Below are 24913 nucleotides of genomic sequence, written 5' to 3'. Positions count from 1 at the left end.
AACATGGAGAAACAATGTATTTTATTAGACCAACTGATGAAGTTTGGAAAAAGACCCAGATAAGCCTTTGGGTAGTTCAAAAGAAACAGCTCCCTTCTGTTTCTGGATCGAGCTTCTGGACACCCAACATTTCTCTCCAGTTCCTTCACTCAGCCTTGCCTACAAGTCTCCCAGCACAAGTTTAGAGGCTTGTCCAAATTTAAGGGGGAGGTTTCTGGGTGACAGAGGAGGAAGAAAAAACCACCTAAGTTACAGAAGGCATGATTTCCTGGTCCAGTTACCTTGAGAAGCATTTGTTTCTGTGACTGAGCCTAACGTTCATCAGTCAAGTGTTCTTACAGCTTGCTAGAAAAAACGTGTGGTTTGTGGCTGTGGAGCATGAATTCCTGGTTTGCAGTGCAGCCTCTTACACTCTGCTAGTGTGCAAACCATGTCAGACAGAAAGCATAAGACCCTCCAAAGCTTACATTGTTTCTTTCAAAACTGTATTGGTTAGCCTAATAAAATATACTGCTTTATTTATCCCTGTAAATCTCCTGCTACAACATTACTGTCACTTGCCTGAACTGTCTGTTTTTCTGCAGTCTCTGTCTCTGCTTTTCTGTACACTAGAAGCCTGTGAGAAGAAGCACTCTCAAGCATCCTGAAACACTGTTTAACAAATGTTTTGTTCATGAATATTTTATTAGCATGTTATTTATTGGCCTTTTTTATAAGACATCAAAACTCAAACGTTAACTTCTAATTTTCAATCAATCCCTTTGAAATTTGAAATAATGCCTTTTTGAAATTTGCAATAGGACATTAGCATACTCCATTTGTTATATTACTTTTATTTAAGTAGCAGAGTGTAACACAGCCCCAAATAAGATCTCACTGATTCACTGTTTGTGTGGAAAGACCACAGATTGTCCAGAACAGGAGTTACAACACAGTCAGATCCCAAATCCATAAGCAGATGACCTGCTATCAGCAAGGCTAGTTTGTTACCCAGAGGCATCCATATACTAAGATAAGGTCTGTGTGCATTTTCAGTGGGATCAATAGTTATATTTGATATTCTAGTTATATTCAATATTCTTCCATCTGGTAGTTCACTCAAAATAAAAGAATTTTAAAACGAAGTATTATTTTACTTAAAAACAGGTGAAAATAAACAACCATCTGTTTGTTATCAAACATTTAGTTCTTATGTAAGATATCTGTGTCCAGCATTTAATATTTTATGCAATTACAGACTAATAGTGGAAGAGAGCTCTTGAGAGCTTTTCCTCTCTGCAAATAATTGATTTTCAGTTGCTGAGAATAACCTGCATTTGGATCTTCTAAGCACAATGGAACACTTTAACTGTATATCAAGACCATTACAAACATTTTAATATTTTATCTCATTACTCCATCCCAATAGTGAGTTCTCATCTGGTAACAAAAAAGATTGGCTTCTGACATCTAAATTAACCTTCAGTCCCCTGAAAGATGGAAAAATTACAAACTTTAAAAACATTTTCCATCTCTTAGACTATGGCAGTCAGCCTGATAGACCAAATTTGTGGTCTGAATCTTACATACATGTACAATATTTGGTTTGGGTCTTTCCTTATGCTTTATGCTGAAGAGAATCCATACACTCTAATATGGAAGGGTTTTGAAAAAAATAAGCACTGTTTGTTCTTTAAGTAAGAAATAATAAGGGAAAAGGAGATTTGTTTCAGAATTCCAACAGGCTATTGTAGTAAAATAATATCTAACTTAAAAATACATATTAACTGTAATAATGATGAAGTTACAAAAGCTAGGACAGCATGTTTTATCTTATTAAATATAGGACAATCTTGCAGAGAATTTTCAATCAAATTGGATAAATTATCTTCTTTGCTCTTTCCTTAAACCAAAGGAATGGGAGTCATTTTAACCTCAATCAAACAAAAAATCTGGATGCAAAGGACAGAAGGATTTTTGTCCTATTGTTTTTTGTTCTACTGAGTCATGCAACAGAAAATGTTATGATGAACCACTCACAACTTCACAGTGACAGGTAACAGGAAAACTACACACAAAAGGGAATCAATAGAAAAAATAATACTGCTAGTGAGTCATTGCTATGACTAAGACAAGTAAATATCTATTGATAGCCCAATAATCTCAATTTATCTACTACCATGGCAATGACTCATTAATGACACTAATGCCAGAGATACAGTTCAGAGCCCAACACTCAACACTCTTCTTGGCTCCACAGGTACATGCAAATATGTGCTAGATCCTGGTGCTTAATACTAGATTTCAAACACCATCATAACAAGATGCAAAACTGGTCCAAAATGAAACCTTAGCTTTTATAAGCAAAAACTTCAGTCTGGTAAAAGTCAGGCCAGACCGACTGTTGTCATTGCATCACATTGCAACTACTCTGCTGTTAACTCATGCTCGAGTTTTCATGAGCCCCTTATAGCTCCTTTTCACTCTCAGTTCTCCAAAGTCACTGGTTCTGTTTTCCTCAAGTTTTCTCCTTCCCCTGAAAAGAGATGTACCTTCTGTTTGGACACATGTTGCTTTCTGTGTTGCCTGCTGCCAAGCCCCAGCCTCCAGCTGTCTCACACCATGCAGCTCTATTTGTCCCTGCAGGATGACAGCAAGGCAGGACCACCACCCAGGGACAGAGCAGATGTGAACCAGAAAATCTCCACTCAAATAGCTCCTTTTCAGGGCAGACTGCATGAAAAAGATTAACACTGTTCTCAAAGTGTGGGTCTGTGTTCCCAAGGTGTCACAGTCCTTGGTGGATGCGTGATGGTTTGTTTCAGCTGTGATCCCGAAGTGCAAAACTGAAATGGCAACAAGCCCAGGGAGTTATCAACACACGATGACTTTATTGGTCTTGCCCGTAAAGCAGCATGCGATAGGAAGAAAAATAGGAAAGATGAGAGAAAAAAAAGGGGGAAAGAGGATAATAGCTACCACCACGGGTCCAAAGGCATCCCTATGGTCCGGAATCCAGGCCTTCCGCTGCTTCTTCTTCGATTGTCGTGATCTCTCACTGGCAAAAGAACATCTGTCACCTATTGCTTGTACACATATAGAGAATTATAGCCTCAAGGTAATTAAAGAAAAAAAGCCTAAATACGTAATTCCTGGAAAGATCTTACTTCTGCAACATTGTCATGAGTTGAGCTGTGAGCCGAAATATCCACAATGACTGTGCTAACTGTGGGATCACTTGTGATGAATTAAGCTGGCAACAGCATGACAGCAGTTGACTGGAGCTCAGCACCTCCAGATTTCTGTTCTGGCAGCTCTCCTGCCCCTCAAGCTGAAAATAGGGAGAGAAAGATGACATCTGAGTGGTGGTGATTCAGACAAGTGTTTACTGCTTCATTCAAATGCATGTGCACAAAATGTATGTGACTTTCCACCTCCACTACAGTTGCTCTTCTTACTGTGCAGGTTTGCTCATCAAACCAAAAAGATTTCCAAAAGAAATTCCTCATAAACTGTTATACTAGTCACAGAAATCAGGAAAAACATTTCTTACACCTTTCTCTTCTCACAGCCTCCCCCTGTGAGAGCTGGAGATCTCTGCAGCTTTCCTGGGGGACAGGAATCTGTAGGAGGGATGGAGGGAGCTGGCCCAGGGCAGGTGTTAGTGCCTGTATTATCTCAACATTGTCATCAGTGACTAGACCCCAAAATCTGGACTAACATCTCCACATGAGTTTGCAGTGGTTTGCTGAACTGGCTTGCAGATGCAGAAACCATGGAGAACACATCACTAGGACCAGAGGAAGCTGCTCTTCTGACTTGGCCACATGACTGAGCAGCACTCATGCTCTCCCATCTTTACTCCTCTCTTATTTTCACACAAAATGCTCCTTCTCATAGTATTTCTCTCTTATTCCATTAGAAAACCAGGAGTAGTAAGTAATTGCCATTTTAATTTGCTTTTAATTAATTCTGAGGGCTTTTTTTAGTGTTCATTTACTTTTGAGTACACAGATTTTCAATTTGTTGTCCTTGGTCCACTGATCAGCTTCCTATGGAATTGCAGGTGTTGTCATTGGGAGTTAGTTACCAGTATGGCTAAACTAGACAAATACACCACCCCAGAAGTGTCCAGACATCTTCAGGTCTGGCTAGTGTAGAAAGTAATCCCACCTCTCCTAAAAAAACAGGATGTCTGAGAAGGACGTAGAGCTTTGTGCATGCTGTAAAAGATACCTAAGACTGAGAAGACCTATTACCTCTGCCAGACAAAGGGTAATGTAAATACTCTCCTGTATTATACAGCTACCTTTCGTAAATGTTATCTATAAAAAATGTAACTGCAGATAATTCCTAAAGCAGCAAAATAATTGTAAAGTTATGTGCAGCCCAACAAGTCGTCAGCAATTCCTTATTAGTAAGCACTGAGGTCTCTTAGTTTGCTGCTGCAGAGACAGCCATTTTAGGCCCCAGCAACAGTTTTGCTTTCCACAAGTAATCCCTGTCAGAGTAGATTATGCTATGCCATTAGCACAAGAACCTCTGAGCAGGACCTCCAGGACACTCTGGCTCCCTCCTCATCTATATATACATAGCAGGAGAGATTGTTAAAATTTTCAAAGCAGTTTGAAATAGAATCATATAGCATTTTGTTCCAGTCAGAAATAACTATTGCTAATACATAGCTTTTTAAACAGCACATTTAAAAATGCTTCTTCTTGCCTCAGAACAAGTAGAAATTGGGCACGATCTCTCTGGGAAATTATTATCACAGCCCCTGGAACAAGCATCCTGTTGAAGTACTGATATAGAGTGGGCAAACTGAACACTCAAGGTTATTTTTGAAAGAGAAAGGAGTCCTAATCAGTTAGTTTATAATATAATCTTGTACATAGCTGTGTTTTCCTACCCATACTGGGGGGGGGGGAAAGAAAAAAAAAGAAAAAAAAGAAAAACCAAAAAGGATATTTGAAAAGAGGGAGCCCAATAGCTCTAAAGTGTGTTGAGAAGCAGAGATTTGTAGTAAAGGGTAGGAGAGCTACCCAAGGAAGTCTGTAGGAACATCAATTCTCTTAATTCCTGCTAGCCACCCTCCTCCACATGGTGCTCAGAACACCTGAGGTTACAGACAGACTCGGCCCCATCAGCAGCCAGAAGTGCCCTGTTAAGTTCAGTCTTCACAAAAATCTACTAGTATCAATTTAATAACTGGACATAAGACAATATATCAACTCCTGAATAAATAGATGTATTTTCAGCTTCCTATGCATCTCCTTTTTCCTACCTTTAAGGTACATGTATTATGGGATTTTCTTGCAAAAAAAACCAACTCCTCTAATAATTTCTACTGTCAAGCAGAAAGGATGTTCACATGAGAATGTCTCACTGCACTTTATCTAAAGGCAAGGACACACTAATGGGTGGCAGGGAGTGGGAGCTGCCTGCAGCCTCCCCTCTTGTGGTCACCTGGCCAAGTTTACCCTGCAGCCAGGGAAAAAGCACGGCACAGCAAAGGCCTGGGCATATTCCAATTGACTGTTACGAGCATCACATATATATGCATAATGATCACATCATTATGTGCAATGGTCTTCTGGGCTGGATTATTATATGTAACTGTTAGAAACATTATGCAGCTTGAAAGTTTTCCATGAGCATTCATATTGAACATTACACTGAAGTTTTACTGCACTCCCTTATAAGCATTATTCAAAAACATCCTGTGTCTAGTCAGGTCTTCAGTTTGGAATATGCTTTCCCGAGTTATTCTACAATTTGTAAGCCTCACAATACATTTTGCTTGTATTTCCTCTCTTAATCCAAGCATAACTCAAGCCATTTGTAAGAGGGGAGGAGGGCAGCAAGATCAAAGTAGTGGTTATCTCAGACTTATGCATCAAAAGAGGCCTAGATAATTAAAACTTTGCTGTCAAGTGAGTATGATGACCATCAAATATTATGCTTAAACTTTACCTGAGTGAGAGCAGCCATGCTACACAGGCAGATCCAGCTAGGTTTACTTAACCCTCCAGCCTTGACACTCATGTTGACACAAGTCATTCTGTGACCACCTAATAATGCAGGGCTTCTTTCTCTGGAAAAGATAGTGGTATCAGTTGTCAGAGACTTTGTACAAACTACATGAACCACTGGCTAACTCAACACAGCAATCCTTATCGCCCTCGAGGGAGAATTCTGTTTACCAGAATACCAGGGGTATGCACACATGCAGATTTATATTTCTGGAGATGTAAAAAGCAGTTGTTTAGAAATTACTCTTGATGTCTTTATAAAACATAAGTTTTCTGAAACCTACAAGGCTCATTACTTCAACATTTTGAGGCAGCTACTTTGATTACACATTTCGTTTGACATTTTACCTTCTTAAATCTTTTCTGTTAATCTATTTCCATTCAGTCACAGATTTGTTTGCCTTTAAAATCATCATTAAGGCAAATTCTTTCCAGTTTACAATTGAGAGGTTCTGATTAAAACCCATGATTACTTCAGATGAACTATCAATTTCTAAAATAGCCTTTTATATCTCCTACATTATATTCCATCTTACTCCTTGGGAATTTTTAATTTGCATTTTTTATGACTGTGAAACAGCATTTCTCTGAATTGTTTATTGAAAATTATTTTTAAAAGAGCACATTAATTTAGAATCCAATGAGATATATGTCGTGTTAAAACTGATCTGTCTTAATGAGGCTCTTTCATTCACGTCTCATACCTCCCTGACAATTCTTTTCCTGTTGACGAACGCAAGTCATTTATGCCACCATCAAATCTGCCACTTGCCAGCTCATCTCACCTCTGTAGTCTGGGATTGAGTCTGTTAACCAGTGCTATCTTTTGGGCATAAAAACCTGAATATTTATCCTCACCTTCATTTTCTTACAGACAGCTTCTGCTCTGTGGCAACACTTTTCCATTGTGTTCACGTAGACCTTGATGGGAACACTGCTGGGTTTGTATAAACTGCAGCTGGTTTTATCCCCCAGATATAACAGTATCGCCACACCAGTATCTCCCACGTAGAAGTACACTGGCCTGCAGAAAAGGAATATCAAGTGAATGGTCAGAAGCCCATTATCACCAACTTCTCTCAGGAGATGACTCTCAGAGCACAGCCTGTTCAAGGCAGCCCAGCTAACAAGATTCACCTGCATGATCAGCTCTAAGTGTATGACGGGGCTCAGCAACTGCAGCATGTCAGCACAGCTGGGCAGCTGTCATCTGTCTTGGCACAAACTAGAAAGCTCTGTATTTTAGGTCATTCTCCATATAAAGAAAAAACTCCAGCAGTCATTGTAATATAAAATGTTTTTATTGTTTTTGAAAACATTTAAAAAACAATTTTGAGCACTTTCAATAAAAAAAATAACTGAAATGCTACTGCAATATTCAACTACTGTAGTTTCAGCAGTACAACAGACAACAAAACACTGAGGAAGAGGGGAGAAACTGGATTTCCTGCACTAAATGAAAACGTGGAACAGGTATTTTTCTTTCCTTATGGTGCAGTAAATAAAGCACAGTATAGTACAAGACTATTATATGAACCTCAGATGCACTGCACAAGAAACGCTTTCCTTCTTTTCAGTTCAGAAGTCAGTGCTTATTGCAATTATTTGCAAATTATTTACTTCATGAATTCTTATCATGATAAAATTATGCAAAAATGTTTTTCAACACCAGAACAATAAAAAATAATCCAAGAAAGGAACATATTCAACAATAACTAAGCTGAATTAGTTAACATAAAAAAGTAAATAACTTGTGAATAACTATGCTCACCTGGTTAACACTGAACCAGTTTCAATACAGCAAAAGAATAAAAAAAATAAAAGTGGTTACAGGAATATATCTAGTACTGTACAAGATTAAGTCATTAACACTCATGCACGTTTTGTGATCATGTATTAACATGGTGAAGCAAACTAAACTTAATTTTTCCTGCTGTAATATTCTCATGTAAGAGAATAAGAAATAGAAATATCTCATTGAGATCAATGCACATTGCTACATAAGACAATTTCACCTGTCACTTTTAATGACATTTTGCCTTTTAATAATGAAACACATTAAAAAGGGTTTTTTTTTCATTTGCCCTTTTTTCTTTTTTTTTTTTCAAACTGTGGGCTGTATTTGTTGCATTTATCCTAAGGAATGTGCCTGCCACAGGTTCAACAGAATTTTAGTGCAATATATGAACCCAGATAGTTTGCTGGACTAACCAAGCAACCAAATTTAAAGTGTTTGCTGCAATACTGTACACAGGGTACAAAGTCACTAGTCTGTATACTTTAGCAAAAGCTGCTATCAAAATAATGTATTTCTCACGTTAGTAGGAAGCCAATAATGTAAACAAGGGGTCAGAACTGTCTCAAATTCTTAGTTTTGGATTATCTGACACAGGCTCCCATTTGTCAGAATCACAGGATTTTCCTTTGGGTATTGCATACTTTGGTGTGCAGTAGTGCTCTGTCTCAACAGGTAGTAAAGAACTAAGTAAAGGGACCTAACATTATTAATGATAACACCAACACACAAACACCTCTAAAATAATACATCCCAATGTACAAAACTGTGTCTGTGCCTTGGATTTTACTTGAAACAATCCTTATTGAATTGAACACTGGCAAACAAGTCTTAAATTAAACACGCATTTGCTTCAAGTCCACTGATTACAGAATATTTCTGCCAATGAAGTCACGTTAGGCCCAAAGTAACACTTTTATTTAAAAATAATTTCAAACGCATTTTTAAAAACCTTTGGTGGCAGATGCATAATTTAGAATCCATCAGGTTTAAATCTACTCTTGCCCTCTGAGAAACGTTCTTAAAAAAAGCTTGAAAATAGGCAAAAAACTGATTTCCCCAAGCCCACGTGAGTCTCTGCGTTAGTGACCTGGAGGTCAGGCCAGCAGGTCACACAAACACAGGGGCTGCTGCAGCACGCACACGGCTCTCCCCACAGCACCAGCACTCATGTCCTCCCCACCACTCTCCTCCAGAAGGTGGGTTCCACCTACTCACAGCAGTGCTGGCACTTTGCACAGGGTTGGGGAGAAAAAAAAGCAACAGGTATTGAGTCTTTCTCAAGACCCAGTGAAGCCAACAAGCTAAGATGATGTTCAGCACATCCCTGGTGAAAGGCCGTGGGCAGGTACACAACTCCAGCCCTGCCCTCAGCAACCTCAGTCTGAAAGAAAAATGGTTCAAGACTTCCTGACAGACACCTTGCAAGATAACAAGCAGAAGGCTACAGGCAGTTTTTAGTCTCCTTCCCAATTCCTTAACAAAAATTGAAAGGGTCACTTGGTCTTAAACGAAGCAAACCACACCATCACACATCCATGTGCTTCAAGGAGGGATATGAACTCTTCAAGTTTGTTCCTAACGAAATGGCAAAACTTCTGACACAAGCACAGTGTCATCAGGCCCCATAAGGTGCTTGGCACAACTGTTCATCCCTGCAGGAGGCCACAGACTGGTGATGAACTGGGGCAAGAGCAAGAGAAGCTGCAATACACCAGCACCTCAAGTGTCGATGCAGCAGCATAAAGTCAATCAGCTAACCACTCATTCAAAGAAGTAATGTAAGAGAGAAAAATGTTTTCTGCTGTGTTTTCTGGTTTGTGTCAGTTCATGGGAGAAACAATCAATTTTATATTCAGCTTAAGGGACGGTATTGTATTGTAGCATCCCTCTGGGCACCAACTCTTGTAAAAGCTTGCCTCTCTAAGTCCTCTTTCTAGCACCAGGGACACAGCTGGTTAAGTACCTCTCTCTTTTGACCATGACAGAGATTCATGCCATGCTGATAAAACAAAAGGTCTTTTTTGGTTTAAGTGAACTAGTCAGGCAGAAGTCTAACTCTCATCTGCCAGAGGGGCGGCTAAAAACTTCTTAAAAAAATTAAGATTCACCAGTCCTGTCAAATCACTTGCAAAAATGGAATTTAGGCTTCTAAAATAGCATGTTCTTTTATAAGAAGTTTTAGCAAAAGAATGTCTTACTGTGTACCTGTAAAGTGCCTGGCAGTATTATGGCTCTATATGAAATATTTTTAGATGAACCACTTTTTCTAATATTTTACTCATCTTTTGCTTGAGAGAGAGTAAGAAAGACAGAAAGGCTCAACCCACTGAAACACACAGAATAATATCTTTCTACACCCTCCACTAGGTTAGGAAAGAGCAAACTTAAAAAATTAATTTTTAAAAATAGTATTTAAATGAGCTTCAGCAGCTTTTTTATTTAAAAAAAGAGGGAAAATATCACGTTCCTTCTCTAGCATTGATAAATAATTAAACAGTACCTATCACTTTAAAATAGGGTGTTATACCTAGATTAAATCTCAGTGCTCAGTATGTTTTTTCCTGAATTTTACCTAATATAAAAACACTGAAGTGAGAACTAAAAAATCAAGTATGTCATGAATATTAATGGATAAAATAACTACATAGACTTATTTCTCTTAAATAAAAAAATTTAGTGCATCTTTCTTTTCCCTTGATCGTTCATGTTAGTTTTGCCTATCTCTGTGCTTTACTAGGAATGTTGATGGCACCAGCTGTGGGAGATTTCCCACAGCTCACCACTGGGCAGTTACACAATGATCAGGCACCTACATGTCACCTGGCTCACCTGCACCCACTCCTCACCACCACCTATCTGCAGGCACCCTGTGTTTCAGACCTGAATGACTAAGGTCAGTCTGGATCAGCTAGTAACAAGTAACCAGCAATACAAAGTATGGAGAGCCTGCTAACAAGCTCTGCTTCAAACCCTCCCAAAGCCTCAACCACGGCTGTCACTGCTGACTGGCTATTAACCACTTCTTTATTTGCTACAATAAGAAATGTTGATTGGGAAACACTATAAAATTCAAATTTTAATACTGGCTCTTTGATAGCCCATCACCTTCAGAGATTTGTTTAAAATTGCTAAGACTGTCTTTTCCCTGCTGAAGAATGAGCAATGGGTACAGCAAACTTTTTTTAAAATGCAATAACATAGCAAGTGTTTCTGCTGCAGGAGGCACTTCCATTAAGACAAATACAATACGTCTGTCTTTTAGATACAGTGTGCTACATACATATTATAAAACAAGATTAACCCAACATTTCAACAGCAGGATGATCCTTACTCTCCATCCACTCAAAACCTGATGTAGTCATTGAGTTAATGGATTCATTGCAGATTTGTTGAAACAAGGGGTCATTTTTTAATTCCTCCAGTGTAGCATCATCATCTTGTCCCTGCTGATGACCCGGATCAAACAGTAGATTTGTGTCTAAAGTGTTCAGATCGTTAATGCTGCCTGAGAGCTCGGAAGACAACCTGATGTCACTGGAAAAGACAGATGCAACGTTATTGGGATCTGATGCCACCTGATTCACCAGCTGCTGGTTTGTTGGCAGACTGTCCTCCCCTAAAAGGTCTTTTACAGTGCTGCTAAAATCTAATTGCTGCTCTCCGATGTCTGATTGTGCTTGGTTATCTCCAGAAGAAAAGCTGATCTGATTGGTGCTGCTGTTTTTTGTGAGGTAATTTGGTGTCTGGAATTCATAAACTGAAGTGCTGGAATTGATCATATTTTGTGGGTTGGCACTAGGAAAAGGGGCGGATGTCTCTAAAATCTGAGTGAGATTCATCCTGGCTGTGTAATTTGAGGGCATGTTGTTCATTCCCAAACCTCTCACTGCATCATCACTATCAGAATCAAGTTTGTTTAACAAGACATTGGTTATTTTTTTAGTGTTTGTTTGTTTCTGAAGAGAGGGGAAGGCCGTCTGCATCATCACAGTCAAGGGGACTGACTGGCTTCTTTGTGCTATGTTATTGGCACTGGTGTCTGCATGGATATTAGCAAATACATTGTGAACTTCAGGAGTCACCGGACTTCCGAAAGGTGCCAGGTTAGAGCGTGGTATATTTGAAACAGGGTAAACAGTGCTCCCACTGAGATTGCGCTGGCGATGGACAGCAGGGCTCACGCTCCGGCACCTCAGACTGTTGTTGAGAGAGGAACCAGTTCCTTTGCTGTCCAAAGGAGCGGGAACAGCAAAGCCCTCTTGCTTGGTGGTGCTACTGACAGGGGCTGCCTGGTGTTGCACAGGTGACACAGGAGTCACACGACCAAAGTGAGTGTCGTGGTGGCGTGGCTGAGCCTGGTAGGACTGGCCAGGAACGGCGAAGGCATGAGGTTTCCTGAAGCGATCTTCCACCAGCTCCTGGTAGCTGGTCAGGATGCCATGGTTTGCAACTGAGGAACTGCTGACCCCACTGTAGCCGTTATTCATCCACTCAAGCTTGGTTTTGTCAGGATGGGTAGCCATAGGCCGCTGCATTGGCTTCACGGGGCTACTCGAGATAATGCTGGCATCATGGTAGGCCATGCTGGAGCTGATGGGGGTGAATGCAAAAGGGTTTCGGCATTCCACGGGACTGGGAGGGACACTGCTGCTGCAGTTGGAGTGCGGCGTGCCGATGGGCGTGTGCCGGCTGCTTCCCAGGGCACTGTCTACAGGAGTCGTCTGAGCCAGCCTCGAGCAAGGGCTCTCTCGGGACATGTTCTGAGATCCAGCGATCATTTCAGAGGTGGGCGTGGGAGTCGGGGTGGGCGTGGGAGTCGGGGTGGGCGTGGGAGTGGGAGTGTGGATCGGAGTGCTGTTGTTATGGATCGAATGGTAAAAGTGCGCGCCGCTTGGATGAGATGACACGGCAGCTCCTTGAGCTGCAGTCTGACTCTGAAGTGCCATTCCTAGACAACCACCATAAGGATGAGCGTTATTCATGGACATCTGCTCTTCCATGAGCACCAGCTCCTCCACAATGCTGTCCTGGGTGAGGTCATCATCAAATGAAAAGAAGTTTTCGTTTGACTGAGAGACCGTATGTTCAAACTCTTTCAGCTCAGACTGCAGAGGTAACTGGTTTGAAGACTGTGCCTCTATTTGAGCCAAGGAGGAGTCCTGGATCTGGGTCTGCAGCTGCTGGCTGTACACATCCTGCTGAATGTCTTCGCAGTGCACTGGCTCCCACACTGACTCCTGTAGGTCACTAGAGCCAGAGTGTCCTCCCACAGTCATAACACTGATATCCTGCTGCTGTTCACAACTCACAGATGCAAAGTCAGAGGTTTTGGTGATATGGTGCCACGCGTTTGGGTTAAAGCTGCCATCAGATTTTGAATCATTTTCTATGATCAACATGTTTCCTTCCAATTTTACTTTTATATCTGGAGATGCTGCTGCTGCAAGCTGCTCTTCTAAAGTCACATCACTGATACTTAAACTGGTGCTCAAAGAAAGGTCTGTTGCCAAGTTTGCTGCAGCTGCAGAAGGTACAGGTACCTGCAGAGCTACGTTGCTGGGAACTTGAGCAAGTGTGGCTGTACTGTCACTGTTAGCCAGCGATCCAACCTGCGGAGACTTCTTAACACTGTTTGCTTTTTGAGCCTCCACAGCATTACCAGCTGAAAGCTGCTCCACCAGTGGTTTCTTTACAGGGAGAACCTGGGAATCCTGAAGTGTAGAAGCTTGTCGCTTTCTTGGACTTTTAGTGCACGTTTTGTCATTAATTGTTGACTCACCAGTGGGAGGTGAACCGATGCTGGTGCTGGACAGGTTCTGACTGGCAACTGAGAGCTTTAGAGTGCTTTGATTATTGCCTGCTGAAGAAACTGGTGTGATCTCATTCAATTGTGTTTTATATTTGGTCCCTGCTTCTTCAGCTCCCTGATCACAGCCCTTAACTGGTTTTGCCTCCATGACATCATCAGCTAAATCCTTCAAGGTTGCAACCTCAAAATTAATTAGTTGAGAAGAAGGCAGGCCAGGGGTTGCCTTTATGGTTTTAGACACTTCAGAGCTCTCCTGGCCCTGTACTGAGTTCTCATCCAGCAGTGCTTCTGGTTCCATTTTGATCTTGACTGCAGGTGCAGCTACAGCATTGCTAGGCTTAGATCCTGGAGACTGAAGTGAAACAACAGATCCATTTTTGATCTGTGGACCAGTCCTACCTTCTTCCACTGCTCCTGCACTACTGCTAACTGAAGGCGTCTGTTTGACGGGTACACTACTGCTGCTTGGGGCAAGAGATATTGCTGTCATTTTTACCACATTCAAGGAATTCACATGTGGAGCTGGCACAACAGTCTTGATTGGGCTACTGGTGAAGAGCACCGTTGTGGGAGAGCGGATGGTGAGAGCACTGGTGTTTGCTGGCTTCGGTAAGATCTGTGGGTAGCGATGCCGGGCAGAGCGGTCACCAACTGGGCTGGCAGGAACGTTCTGGGGTGTCTTTGGTGACTGCTTGACTGATTGCATGTGCTGCGTGACCACCTGAACATTAAGTGGCAGGACCTTGCTATCAGACGATCCCATAGGACTTGGAGATGTCACCAACTGCCTGGTCCTTGGCACCTGTAGAGAGAATAAAACAAAAGGTGTGGTGATGAAGAAAGTCCTCAAAGCCCACTGGCTGCCTCATCTCCAGGCATTTCAAAGGTAAAGGACAACACAGCTCAACACGCCAAAGCCAGTGAATGCCACGTTCAAAACAAGCTCTTCAACTATGTAAAGGACAATTTCTATCTGTCTGCCTAAGGACTGGCAGACAGATACATGGCCTCAATTTTTAAGGCATAAGGCACTGGTCTATACACTAGTCTGCTCTTCTGCTAATGAGAGGGTCATTTTCATACAATCCTTCACCATATGGAACAAAAAGACAGATATACAAAGGTTAAAGAGGAGAGGATGTGTTCAAAACACTGCTTATTGTTAAGGTTTCTAAAGTAAGTTAAACACAAAGGCACTGCCACTATCAGGCAGAAAACTTGGCTTACCTATTGAAATCAACAACATAGCTAACATCTTAAAACCATATAACCTTCCCTCCCTGCCCAGTTTTGTATGGCTGAATGGCAAAGGTGTTTCATACTACAGATGTTCACACAAAAATAAAATTGTTGCTGTCACTCAATGCACCGGGGCAAAGGAAAGCAATTTAGATTCTGTATTAGGGACTCGGTGATTCACACAACTGGAGTCATCTCTGTGGACTGCCTCAGCTTCCTCTCAAGGGCAATTATTCCCACATATAATCTTAATTATTGCTAGCTGAAACCCCACTCTCAATGACTTCAAATATAAACTTGGCCTATGCTATGTGATCAGAATTCTGCTGCCTCTCTGTCGATCCCATAACTCACGTGTTATGACACAGCCAGTGGGACAGAAAAGCATGAAGGGACCCAACCCTCTGAACAAAAACTGTTTTTCTATCCTGCTGACACTGCTGCTTAGTTACTGGCAATTTTCACCTCTTATAAGGTGGTTTCTCTAGAGAAGTGCTGGAGAACTTTACCGGTATTGGGCTGGGGACAGCTGCCACAACAATGCCAATGGGTGGAGGAGACAGGATTGCAGGACTTCCATTAGATATACTGGCTACACCATTGGTTGTGGTGCCTTCCGTTTTCTTCGCTGGAGACTCTCCTGGCAAAGGAGACTGCAGTTTCTGTTCCTGCTGCTTCTTCTGGATCTTACGCTGCAGCTGCTGCTTGGCATCAACAGGAGATGGCAGAGTTTTCACTTGTGGTTGAAAGGAATTACTTTCAGCAGTAGGTATAAAAGCTGAGGGCTGGGGGATCCCTTTTATTCCTAAATACAAAAGAAGAATTAATTATAACCACACAAACCCTGTCTGCTGTAGTGCCACTTCTGTATCTAACCACACAAAATACATGGCAGGCATCTCCAGAACCATTCTGGGAACACCTCCTCCATGAGGTGCTCCCATCCACTTCATGCTCAATTCTGTTCAGTGTTTCAGTTTATTTACACATTTGTGGCAAAAGGTCTATCTGTTAGATAAGCTGGGCATTAGCTGCTAAAATACTACGTACTGGCATCTTGTTTCTAGTAATCCCAAATTGCAACCTTTGTGTCAGCAAAATCTAAAAAACAATGCAATTAATTTAACTGACAGCAGAGGGCAGTGGATATGTTTTAGATGAACCTTTAAAATTCATCATCTACCGTGTTTTTGTTTTGTTATCCACTTCTAAGGCAGCTTTAAAAATGCAAAATATTTCCAGAGACCTGTGGGTCTCTGTCACAGAGGAGCAGCTCTCAGCAGATTAAAAACAATGCATACAGTATCAGGATGGATTACAACCTGCATGTGATCATGGATAATAGTGAAAGAAGGGCAAGAAGAGAAGTGTCCAGGGAAAAAAGAAAAAGAGAAGGTGAAGAAAATAAGGAAATCAGGATGGACTAATGTTTTTTCTGGAGGCAATGCCTTTGCTGATTGCAAGCAAGTGGTGCTTCCTAGAAGAACAACAAGGAATTCGCCTCATCTGTGCAGATGGTAACAATTTCCCTTACAAAATCACATCACATTTATGATCATCTGTTTATTAACAGTCTAGAGGACCAGCATCCTCTCTCAGTGACCAACTAACCCTGTTCAACTGCCTAAAATTGCTTTCACACCAGTTCATTCACTATTCATAGGTTTCACTGTTTAAAAAATAACTCTTAATTATAAATTAACCAACACCATTTTAGGACAAGTATTTGGTTTTAGATACACAGTATATGCTTAGGAACTGTGGTCTGGGAGCCCACCCTCTCAGCAACAGTCTGATCGTACCATGAGAGCTTGAACACTGCAACATACTTTTACAATTCTATCTTCACGGAGCAGTGAAATTCCCAAATATATTGCAATTATTGGAAAACAAGTCAGCTATGTGAGCTGAATACTGAAGCCAAGTACCATTTCTGAGATTAAAAAAAAAATAAACACATTTTTCTTTGAGGGTCAAAGTTTGCTTTTTCCTCAGTTAATGCATAAAGACATTGTAGTTCCTCACAACAAAAAGGAATGGGAATATTTTATTTGCCATTCTACAAAGAACTTATCCAGAAATTAGTATCCAGGCTCCAGAGGCATGCACTGGAAATAAATGCCCTTTTCCTTGAAGTAAATAATTTTCTCCTGAAGGAAATAAGGGGGAAAAGCTCCATAAGCTGATATATCAGAAATGCCTGTAAAAAAATCTGCTCTAGAGAAAATTAAGATAGATAATTATTTCCAAATTAGGACAAGTTATCAAACAGAAACACAGCTTGCCCCAGCAGTCTGTCTACAAACCACCACTGTACTGGCATCCAACTCCTGATATAGCCAAGTACATAAATCCAGCACAATTACTCACAGGCTTAGTTAACCATGTCCTGAAGTGTTTTAAAAGACATGGGTCTTCATCAGAGGAGTGGGAGAATCACTAACTAAAGCTGAGACCACTGCTTATATTCAGATCCCTTTAGATGGACTATCTGCAAGAAAAGTAATTTGCAGCAATGTGGACTAAAATCACCCAACACTCTACAATCAGTGCTTAAAGTCTGCCCTGAAGAGAAGTGCTCCTTCAAACTAAGGTGTTATTACACTTAAAAAGAGATCCCCTATTTCATCAACTCAGCATTAAGTTCTCTCATTACCTGCTGGTGCCCCTGCCATTACTGTTAAAGCTGCCATTGACTTGGTACCAATATAGTGACTTTTGACAAGAAAACGAGCCAATTCCAAGACGGTATCAAAAGGCTGGCTCAGCACTTTCTGGGCCCACTCGCAAACAAGCCGGCAGGCTGCAGAGACAACTTCCTCATCAGCACTTTGCAGCTGCCCCGACAGCTCTGCCCCATCCAACTAAAACAAACAAAGAAGGAAAGGTTACTTTAATTATTAAGGGTCATTAAAGCACAAAAACAAGAATATAGAGCAAACGACTATTAGAAACACACAAAAAATGGTGTAATTATGTTCACAAACTGCAAGAATGAGATCACAACATCAATATAATTCCAAATGAACATTAATCTACTAGTTCATTCCAAAGGCATTATATGGAGCTGACATTTCTGGAAGAAAACTGCAGAGAGAATCCACCAACCCTGCATTTGGACTCTCATCAACTCAGCAGCCACCATTACCCAGAAACTGCTTCTTTGACTGGGATTCCTCTTCCCAAGCTTTGACTTTTTTAAAAAAATATATGCAATAAAACCAAAACAGAGTTCAAAAGATATAACTTGTGGGTGGCAACACTGTGAAAGTCTGCTCCCCCCCTAAATTAGCTTTTTTAATAGCACTGCAATTTGTTCCAAACTTTACAGAAAAACATCAAACAATGATTCAGAATGTAAGTATTGTAAAGAGAGATCTTAAAAACTAAACAGCTTTTCATTTTGTTTTGAAAACTTCAAACAGAAAACCAACAATGTTAATTTGCAGAAATATAGATAAATAAGCAAGTATATATATCATACCCCATCTCCAGTTTTATGAAAGTCAAGGTTGGGCAGTGTTGGCATGTGCACAAAAGCCTTCTTCCTCAGTCCACTGTAGCAATATGTGAAAAAGAATTAAGGTCTAAATTGTCTCTGCTTTTAAATTGGGGGATAGGAGGGAAGGGCAGTAATTCCTCATACCCCTCATAAGCTTTATAAGCAAACTCAACAAAAGACCTAAGAATTACTGTCATTAATACAGTCTCACAGCCAGCCAGAATCAAGTCTATAAATAGCTGCATTCTTGGGCAGGTTGTTGGGCTTTTCCATCTATGAAAAAGAGCAAGTGATGCTGGGTGTGATGAATTCCATCTGATAGTAACTTAGAAGAACCACTAAAACACACAAAGTAATTTCAATTAGCTACTCAATATTTAAAACATTAACATAAATTTGGACCCAACTCCTTTACTAAACCAGGCCTAAAATGACATAGAGAATGCATTTCCAGAAGTTAATCACTATTCTCTAGTTTAGGAACTAGTGAATAGTGATTACTAGTGATCACTAATCATGAGTTTGGAAACTAATTGTTCCAAGTTTAGGTTTTACTTTATTATGAGTTTTTTCCTTTTTTTGCCTCTTTTTGCTAAATTTCCTGACATTGCCTTCTCCTAAGAGACTGCAGAAACTGAAGAAGTTCCCCATGACAAAATAAAGTGACTGATGAGGACATTTCTTCCTAAGATTTCACAAAATTTTTGTCTCTCTCTCCCCACCCAGGACAATTCATCTGCAAAAATATGGACACAAATACCCAGATTTGTTGTTACAATGATCTCATCAAATCAGTACACAAAAATATAGCCCCTCCATTTCTCTTACTCACTTGTTTCTCCCTCCTGTACCATGGAGTTTACGTTTGCTTGCACTGGAGCATAATTACAGTAAAATAAATGTAAAGAGGCTAGGTATTAAGGTAAGTGTGAGATAAGGTCACACTTTAATCATTCTGAATTAGAAACGTGGAACTGAAAGAGATCCCCTGGGTAAAGCTACAATTACATATTACTTCTTCCTTAAAATTTCTCTAGTTCTGTCCAGAACACCACTACTAAATTTTGGACCCCACTGCAAGATAATCCAACATTGTATTTCATGAAACAATTTAACTGAAACATAACTTTTCCATTTACTACTACATGGAAGTTTTTTTTTTTCTCTGTGGAAGACAAATAATTCTGGGCTGCCTGCTAGCCTTTCATTCTCTCTGTAAGTACATGCTTCAAGTGAGACCTTGGCAAAGGCCAGTGTGAGTCTGTATCATTACTGATAGTTCTTCTGTGTGGTTTTTAATTAGAGCCTACAAGCACCTTGATGCCTTTTGGCCTTTTAATGCTCTCCATTCCTTGCTTACTGCAGTGGTGTAGCCTCACCAGCACTCAGAACAGAACAAGTCAACCCTGGGGCATGCAGCAGGCATTGCATTATTTCACAATGTTTTCTAGGGATCCTTGAGCAAAGGCATAATTCTTAACTTGGAAAAGACAGAATTCTTGCTAATGAAAACATGGCTTGCTTTGAAAATCACTAACAGTTTCTGGCTTTTTAATGGAACACCTCAGCATGCTGGAGACTAGACAAATTACAGCTGAGTCTCAGAAAAGCCTAAGAAAAATTCACATCCTTGTATCCCTTATACTTGATCATTACATTTCTTTCCCAGCAGAGCTTCTTGCCCCGAGACTGAAGAAGCAGAACCACCAGTGGTATGAGCACACTCTTTTGCACAGCGTTTGGCCCAAATTCTTCACAGTGGCTGCCTATGAACTGACAAACTAACCTGTCCAAAGATCTAACTGTATGTAGTTCTGCCAGTAACAATTATGTCTAGTTACACTATGACAACATGAGTTTTTTCAGTACTTCAAGGTTTGTACTTTAATTGTAATTTAAGTTACAATTAAATGGCACAACCTCTGGGGTGCACTATTTCTCTAACACAGGGAGAGAGGGAAGGAAGCACATTCCAGATTTGGGCACAGGGAATGAGACTCTGCAGTTGAGAGAGACAGTGCTCCCCACCCTAGATGTTCTTGCTCTGAATTGGCTTTCCCATCTCTGAATAGGCACCATGCCATGAAGGAAGCCATCCATCTCCCATCTCTGATGGCAGGACGAGCCTTGGATTGTGCCTTCCAAGTCTGAAGTCAGCTTTTGTGACAACTTCCCAGTTCCCTCTTTCAAGCAATACTAGCAGTTGAGGAGTAGCAGTTTCATGAAACATCTGTAGCACAGCTTAAGAAGGATCCTTGACTTTACAACTAACTTCTAAATTAGTGGTGTGCACAAGAAATGTTATGATAATTCTGAGCTGTATTGCCAATAAAATATTAGTTACTGCACATATATAAGGCAAGGTCCTTTGTTCCAATACCTTCCTTTGCACTAAACGATGAAGCTTCTTCTGCTCCTTGCTGCTGTGAAAACTAAGTGTCAGAACCTAAATTTAAGTACTTGTTCTCGAATGTATCTTGCAATCCAACACTACTGCAATTCATAATTTTTAAAGAATGTTGGGAAAGTGTCTGCATTTTTTATTTAACATTACTTCTACATTTAGCCGGTAGTTAAGCCAGAATGACAGATGTTCTCCAGGCAAGCACAGAAGTAGTTACTGAGAAGTGTTCTAGCAAAGGATATTTTGATTTGCCTCTTGTGCCCAGGCGACGGGCCTTCATATTTGGAAAGACATTTTTCATGATCTTTCCAAAGTCAGCAGCACTTAATGGGTGGTAGCCAAGATTGTCACAATAGCTCCTGCAACAAAGAGAAAGAAAGCGTGAATGCAACCAAAGTTAATACAAGGGGCCAGCCTGCATGCTAGACTCCATCAAAGGTTTTCAAAAGAGAACACTTATACCCATCCATATTTAGAACCACATTTAACATTAATGAAGCTATACAGAACGAATTGAATGCATGAAAAATGTATAAACAGAGCTATTAATACTACAGTTTTTGCCTTGTTCTCTACTGAATTCAAAGACAAGTCATGTGGAGACAGCAAGTAGTGGCATTATCTAGTCAACAGCTAAGGTTTACTCCACAAGTTAGTTTGAAGCATACGCTTCAATTCACTTATTTTAGAACACAACAAAAGCAGAGACACTGTTCTAGCCAGAAGTACAGCTTGAGTATGGTAAGGCCTTAAGTCCTGTAGGAATATTTGAAAAGCAGTAGGTAAGAGATTTGTCAGTGTCAGGAGAAAGATTCTGCCTACACAACCTCCATTTTGTAGAGTTTTACAAAACTGCATTTAAGAAAACATACCTCCCCAGGGAACCAGCTTCACCTTTATAAGTGTAACATACGCATGTATTGAGGACCTAGTCCTTTTACCACCATACCACTACTGAACTATGAGAGCTGCTTGATTATAGACATCCTTATATTCATTAACAGTCCTGAATTAACAGATTTCAACTGTGTCCTACCAACCTGATGATATAGGGGAATAAAGCAACAAAAGGTAATTATTTTGCTAAATTTACTCATTTTAGTAAAATAAGCACTGTTATCTGTCTTCAGTTCTCAAAAAAAAAAAAAAAAAGAGAAGGAATTTTGTTTCAAAATCTATTCATATGTTTCAACATCTAAGATATTTAAAAAGCATCTCCTTGGGGCAGAGAACAAGAATCATTGATTATGCTGCAAAAGCTGAAGGTTCTGGAAAATCACAAACACGTGAAAACAGAGAAGAAACCTGGGAACTGCTCTGGGAGGTTTACCTACACAGCAAGTGCTTAAGGCTGTACAAAGATGAGTGCTGTATTGCCTTTTGTTCAAGAGCCTTGTGGTATTCACAGATCATATCATGCTATGGCCCAAAACATACAGTCCAAGCATTCTCATTCAGATTTCCTACAGTCAGAGACTCAGCACCAAGAGCAATAGCCTCCTTTCCCATGGGAAGTCCTACCAGCAATACACAAAACCTGCCTTTGAAAAGAGGTGACTGTACACAATCCTGTGTGGACAACAGCAGGAGAGCAGAAAAACAGTAACTTGATACACTGTGTTGGCTGCTACTCTAATCAGGTACATACATGCAAGCAAATCTCTGCTCAGAGAATAAAAAAGGAAGAAAGAGCACTAAACATTAGCAACAGCACTTGCATTCAAGTAGACCAGGCAGAAAGTCTTCTGTGAAAACTGTAGCTCTATAGAAAGAAGTATATATTATTTGAGATACTTGCACTGCATTTATTTTCTCTGTAAAAATACTAGTTACTACATAGCAAGTATCTGCTGCTTTTACCTTATCTGCATGCAGCTATCTTCCACTTGGAAAGCATCACCACAGACCTAATGATGTTGATGATGAGAAATTGCAGGATTTATGCTATTCGGTTCCCACGTTTCACTGCAGAGCTTGTATGCACCTACTTCCCTCAACTACAGGGCCACTCCATCCAAACCAGGATATGTTGCCCACAATCTGGTATGCAGTCAGCCATTAGTCTAATTTCTGCATGGGACACCAACAAGATTTTTATCCAATTTATATACCAACATATTTCATTTTGATGCATGTCACTCAAATCTAGATTCTAAGTACGTCCCTTTGAAGTTAACACAAAGGAATACTTCTCCTGCCTTGCTGCACCCTCTTAGGAATCAGACATTGCTTTACCTGTGATAGATGAATCTCTGTGTGCCTTTCTTTTCCCCTTGTATCTTGCCAGGCTCCAATGGATTTTAACTTCATTCTGAAAATTCCTAAAGGTGGTCTTTGTCACTTAATGATGCTTTAAGTCACAGGACTTTAAGTCTCAACTAGGATGCAAAGGAGGATTCTATGAATTTCTTTGCCACAGTCACCAGTATCTTTGACTGAAACTCAACAGCATTAGGAACCTACCAATTAATCAACTTGAAAAATAAAATTATTCCCTCCCTAGGAGAAAATAAATACATAAGGAGAAAAAAAAATATTAATCCATTCCTCAATTCTAACACATCTGTTTCAAGAAAACTGCTAGCAACAAAATGGTTCTCTTGTATCCATGCTGGCAGCTCCTACAAGCTTGTGATTTCTGAGCTATTATTATTATTATCATGTAATTTCAGTTTTCAGACAGATAATCCTACAGGGCCGCTCCTCCTCCTGGCTTTGCCGAGAACCCTCCATGTCCATCTGTGGTCTCTCATTGACTTGACAACACATACCAGGAGTCTCTTCCCTGAAGCTCTTCTCTCTGCTCCTGGCACTCTTGGCACATCACTGAGCCCAGGAGCTGTTTTGCTTGTTGGAAGGGTGGGTGGGAAACAGATGAGGGAAGGGAAGGTCTGTGAAGAGACAGGAATGGCAACGGACATGTGGCTGCTTACGTCCCTTTGTACAGAGCTTCCCTACAGCATAAGGAGAGAATGCCTTTTTGTTTCTTTGTAAAATATTGGAATTAAATGCACTCAAGACATAAAACACACTGGAAGTGTACCTGAATAAAAACCACAAAACCACAAAAAAAGATTAACCAAAAACCCAATGAAGACAGCCAGGTTATCCAACCCAGCTTATACAGCTTCCTGAGCAGAAGAGACACTACAAATAGCAAATTATAAAGAAACTATTCTGTGCAATGAGACAAAGATCTTGGCTTATCCAATCCAGAAACGCAGCTGGTCTCTAAAAAATGGGTTAGAGGGAAGAACCTTAGGTGAGGAGGTAGGCTCTCATAAGCTGATGAACAATGCTGGCACAGAAAGGAGTCATAAAAAACAGGTAGGATGGAAACCAGACATTTGAAAAACCATTAGAAAAATGAAACAGCAGCAACAGAAATAGGAAACAGCTGCTTTAGATGGAATTTGATCAGTTTTTTAAAGGAATATGTATGTAGTTGCTTATGACAGAGGACACTGGACTTTACAACACAATAGGTCCCACCCTGCTCCTAGCAGTGAGTTAAAAACAGGCGTTAAGGTGCTATCAAACAGGACCAGTATGTACTCTATGTCTTTTCTTTGTTTAACTGAGATGGTATTACTGTACCTACTGCCCTCCTCTGTGCTAACTTCTTCTAACTTCTTGGTTAACATTCTTAACACTTAGCACACATAATCCATGCATCAGGTGGCATCAAGAGGCCCAGCAGCCAGTAAAGCAAGGATTAATGATCTACAGACTAAAGGAAAGAGATACGGGATGACTCAAAGACCTCTTAATCCATATTAAGAGTATCAAATGAATCTTCAGGGCACCAAACTTAAATATGAACAACTTTTCCTTGTGTTACTGCAGTAGAAGCAAGATAAGAGGATGCAAGTGTTTACTGAAGGCTCAACAAAACATTTAGTGGGCAAATAGGGATTTTATCTGCATAAGTACTGCAAGACTGCACTTACGAGTGAAAACTCAGCTAAATCTACACCTGGCTACCTCCACAAGGGAGAAGATACTCACGGAAAACTGACTTACAAGAAAACATTTAGATTTAATGGGAAGCAGCATCCATTCTCTGTAGGCTGGATAACATATTAGGCAGCCTCCCATAAGTTCCCATCCTCTCCAGACTACTCCTCCATAACTCCCAGAAGAAGATGGC

General features: G+C 40.5%; 1 protein-coding gene across 1 annotated transcript in view; it reads right to left on the bottom strand.

The window, feature by feature from the left end:
* Positions 1-7290: 7290 nt before the first annotated feature.
* Positions 7291-24913, bottom strand: part of RFX7 (regulatory factor X7) — a 49793-nt gene continuing 32170 nt past the window's right edge. Inside the window, exons 5-9 of the mRNA XM_051628254.1 lie at positions 21006-21122; positions 18342-18426; positions 17514-17721; positions 15367-15662; positions 7291-14420 (exon numbers count right to left, since the gene is read on the bottom strand). Of these exons, the coding sequence (XP_051484214.1) occupies positions 11106-14420; positions 15367-15662; positions 17514-17721; positions 18342-18426; positions 21006-21122 (4021 nt within the window). The 3' untranslated portion in view covers positions 7291-11105. The remainder of the gene's footprint in view (positions 14421-15366; positions 15663-17513; positions 17722-18341; positions 18427-21005; positions 21123-24913) is intronic.

Source organism: Apus apus, chromosome 10 (assembly GCF_020740795.1).
Source record: "Apus apus isolate bApuApu2 chromosome 10, bApuApu2.pri.cur, whole genome shotgun sequence".
Classification (NCBI taxonomy): domain Eukaryota; kingdom Metazoa; phylum Chordata; class Aves; order Apodiformes; family Apodidae; genus Apus; species Apus apus.
Note: the sequence above shows the minus strand (reverse complement) of the source record. Positions and strands in the feature narration are given on the sequence as shown.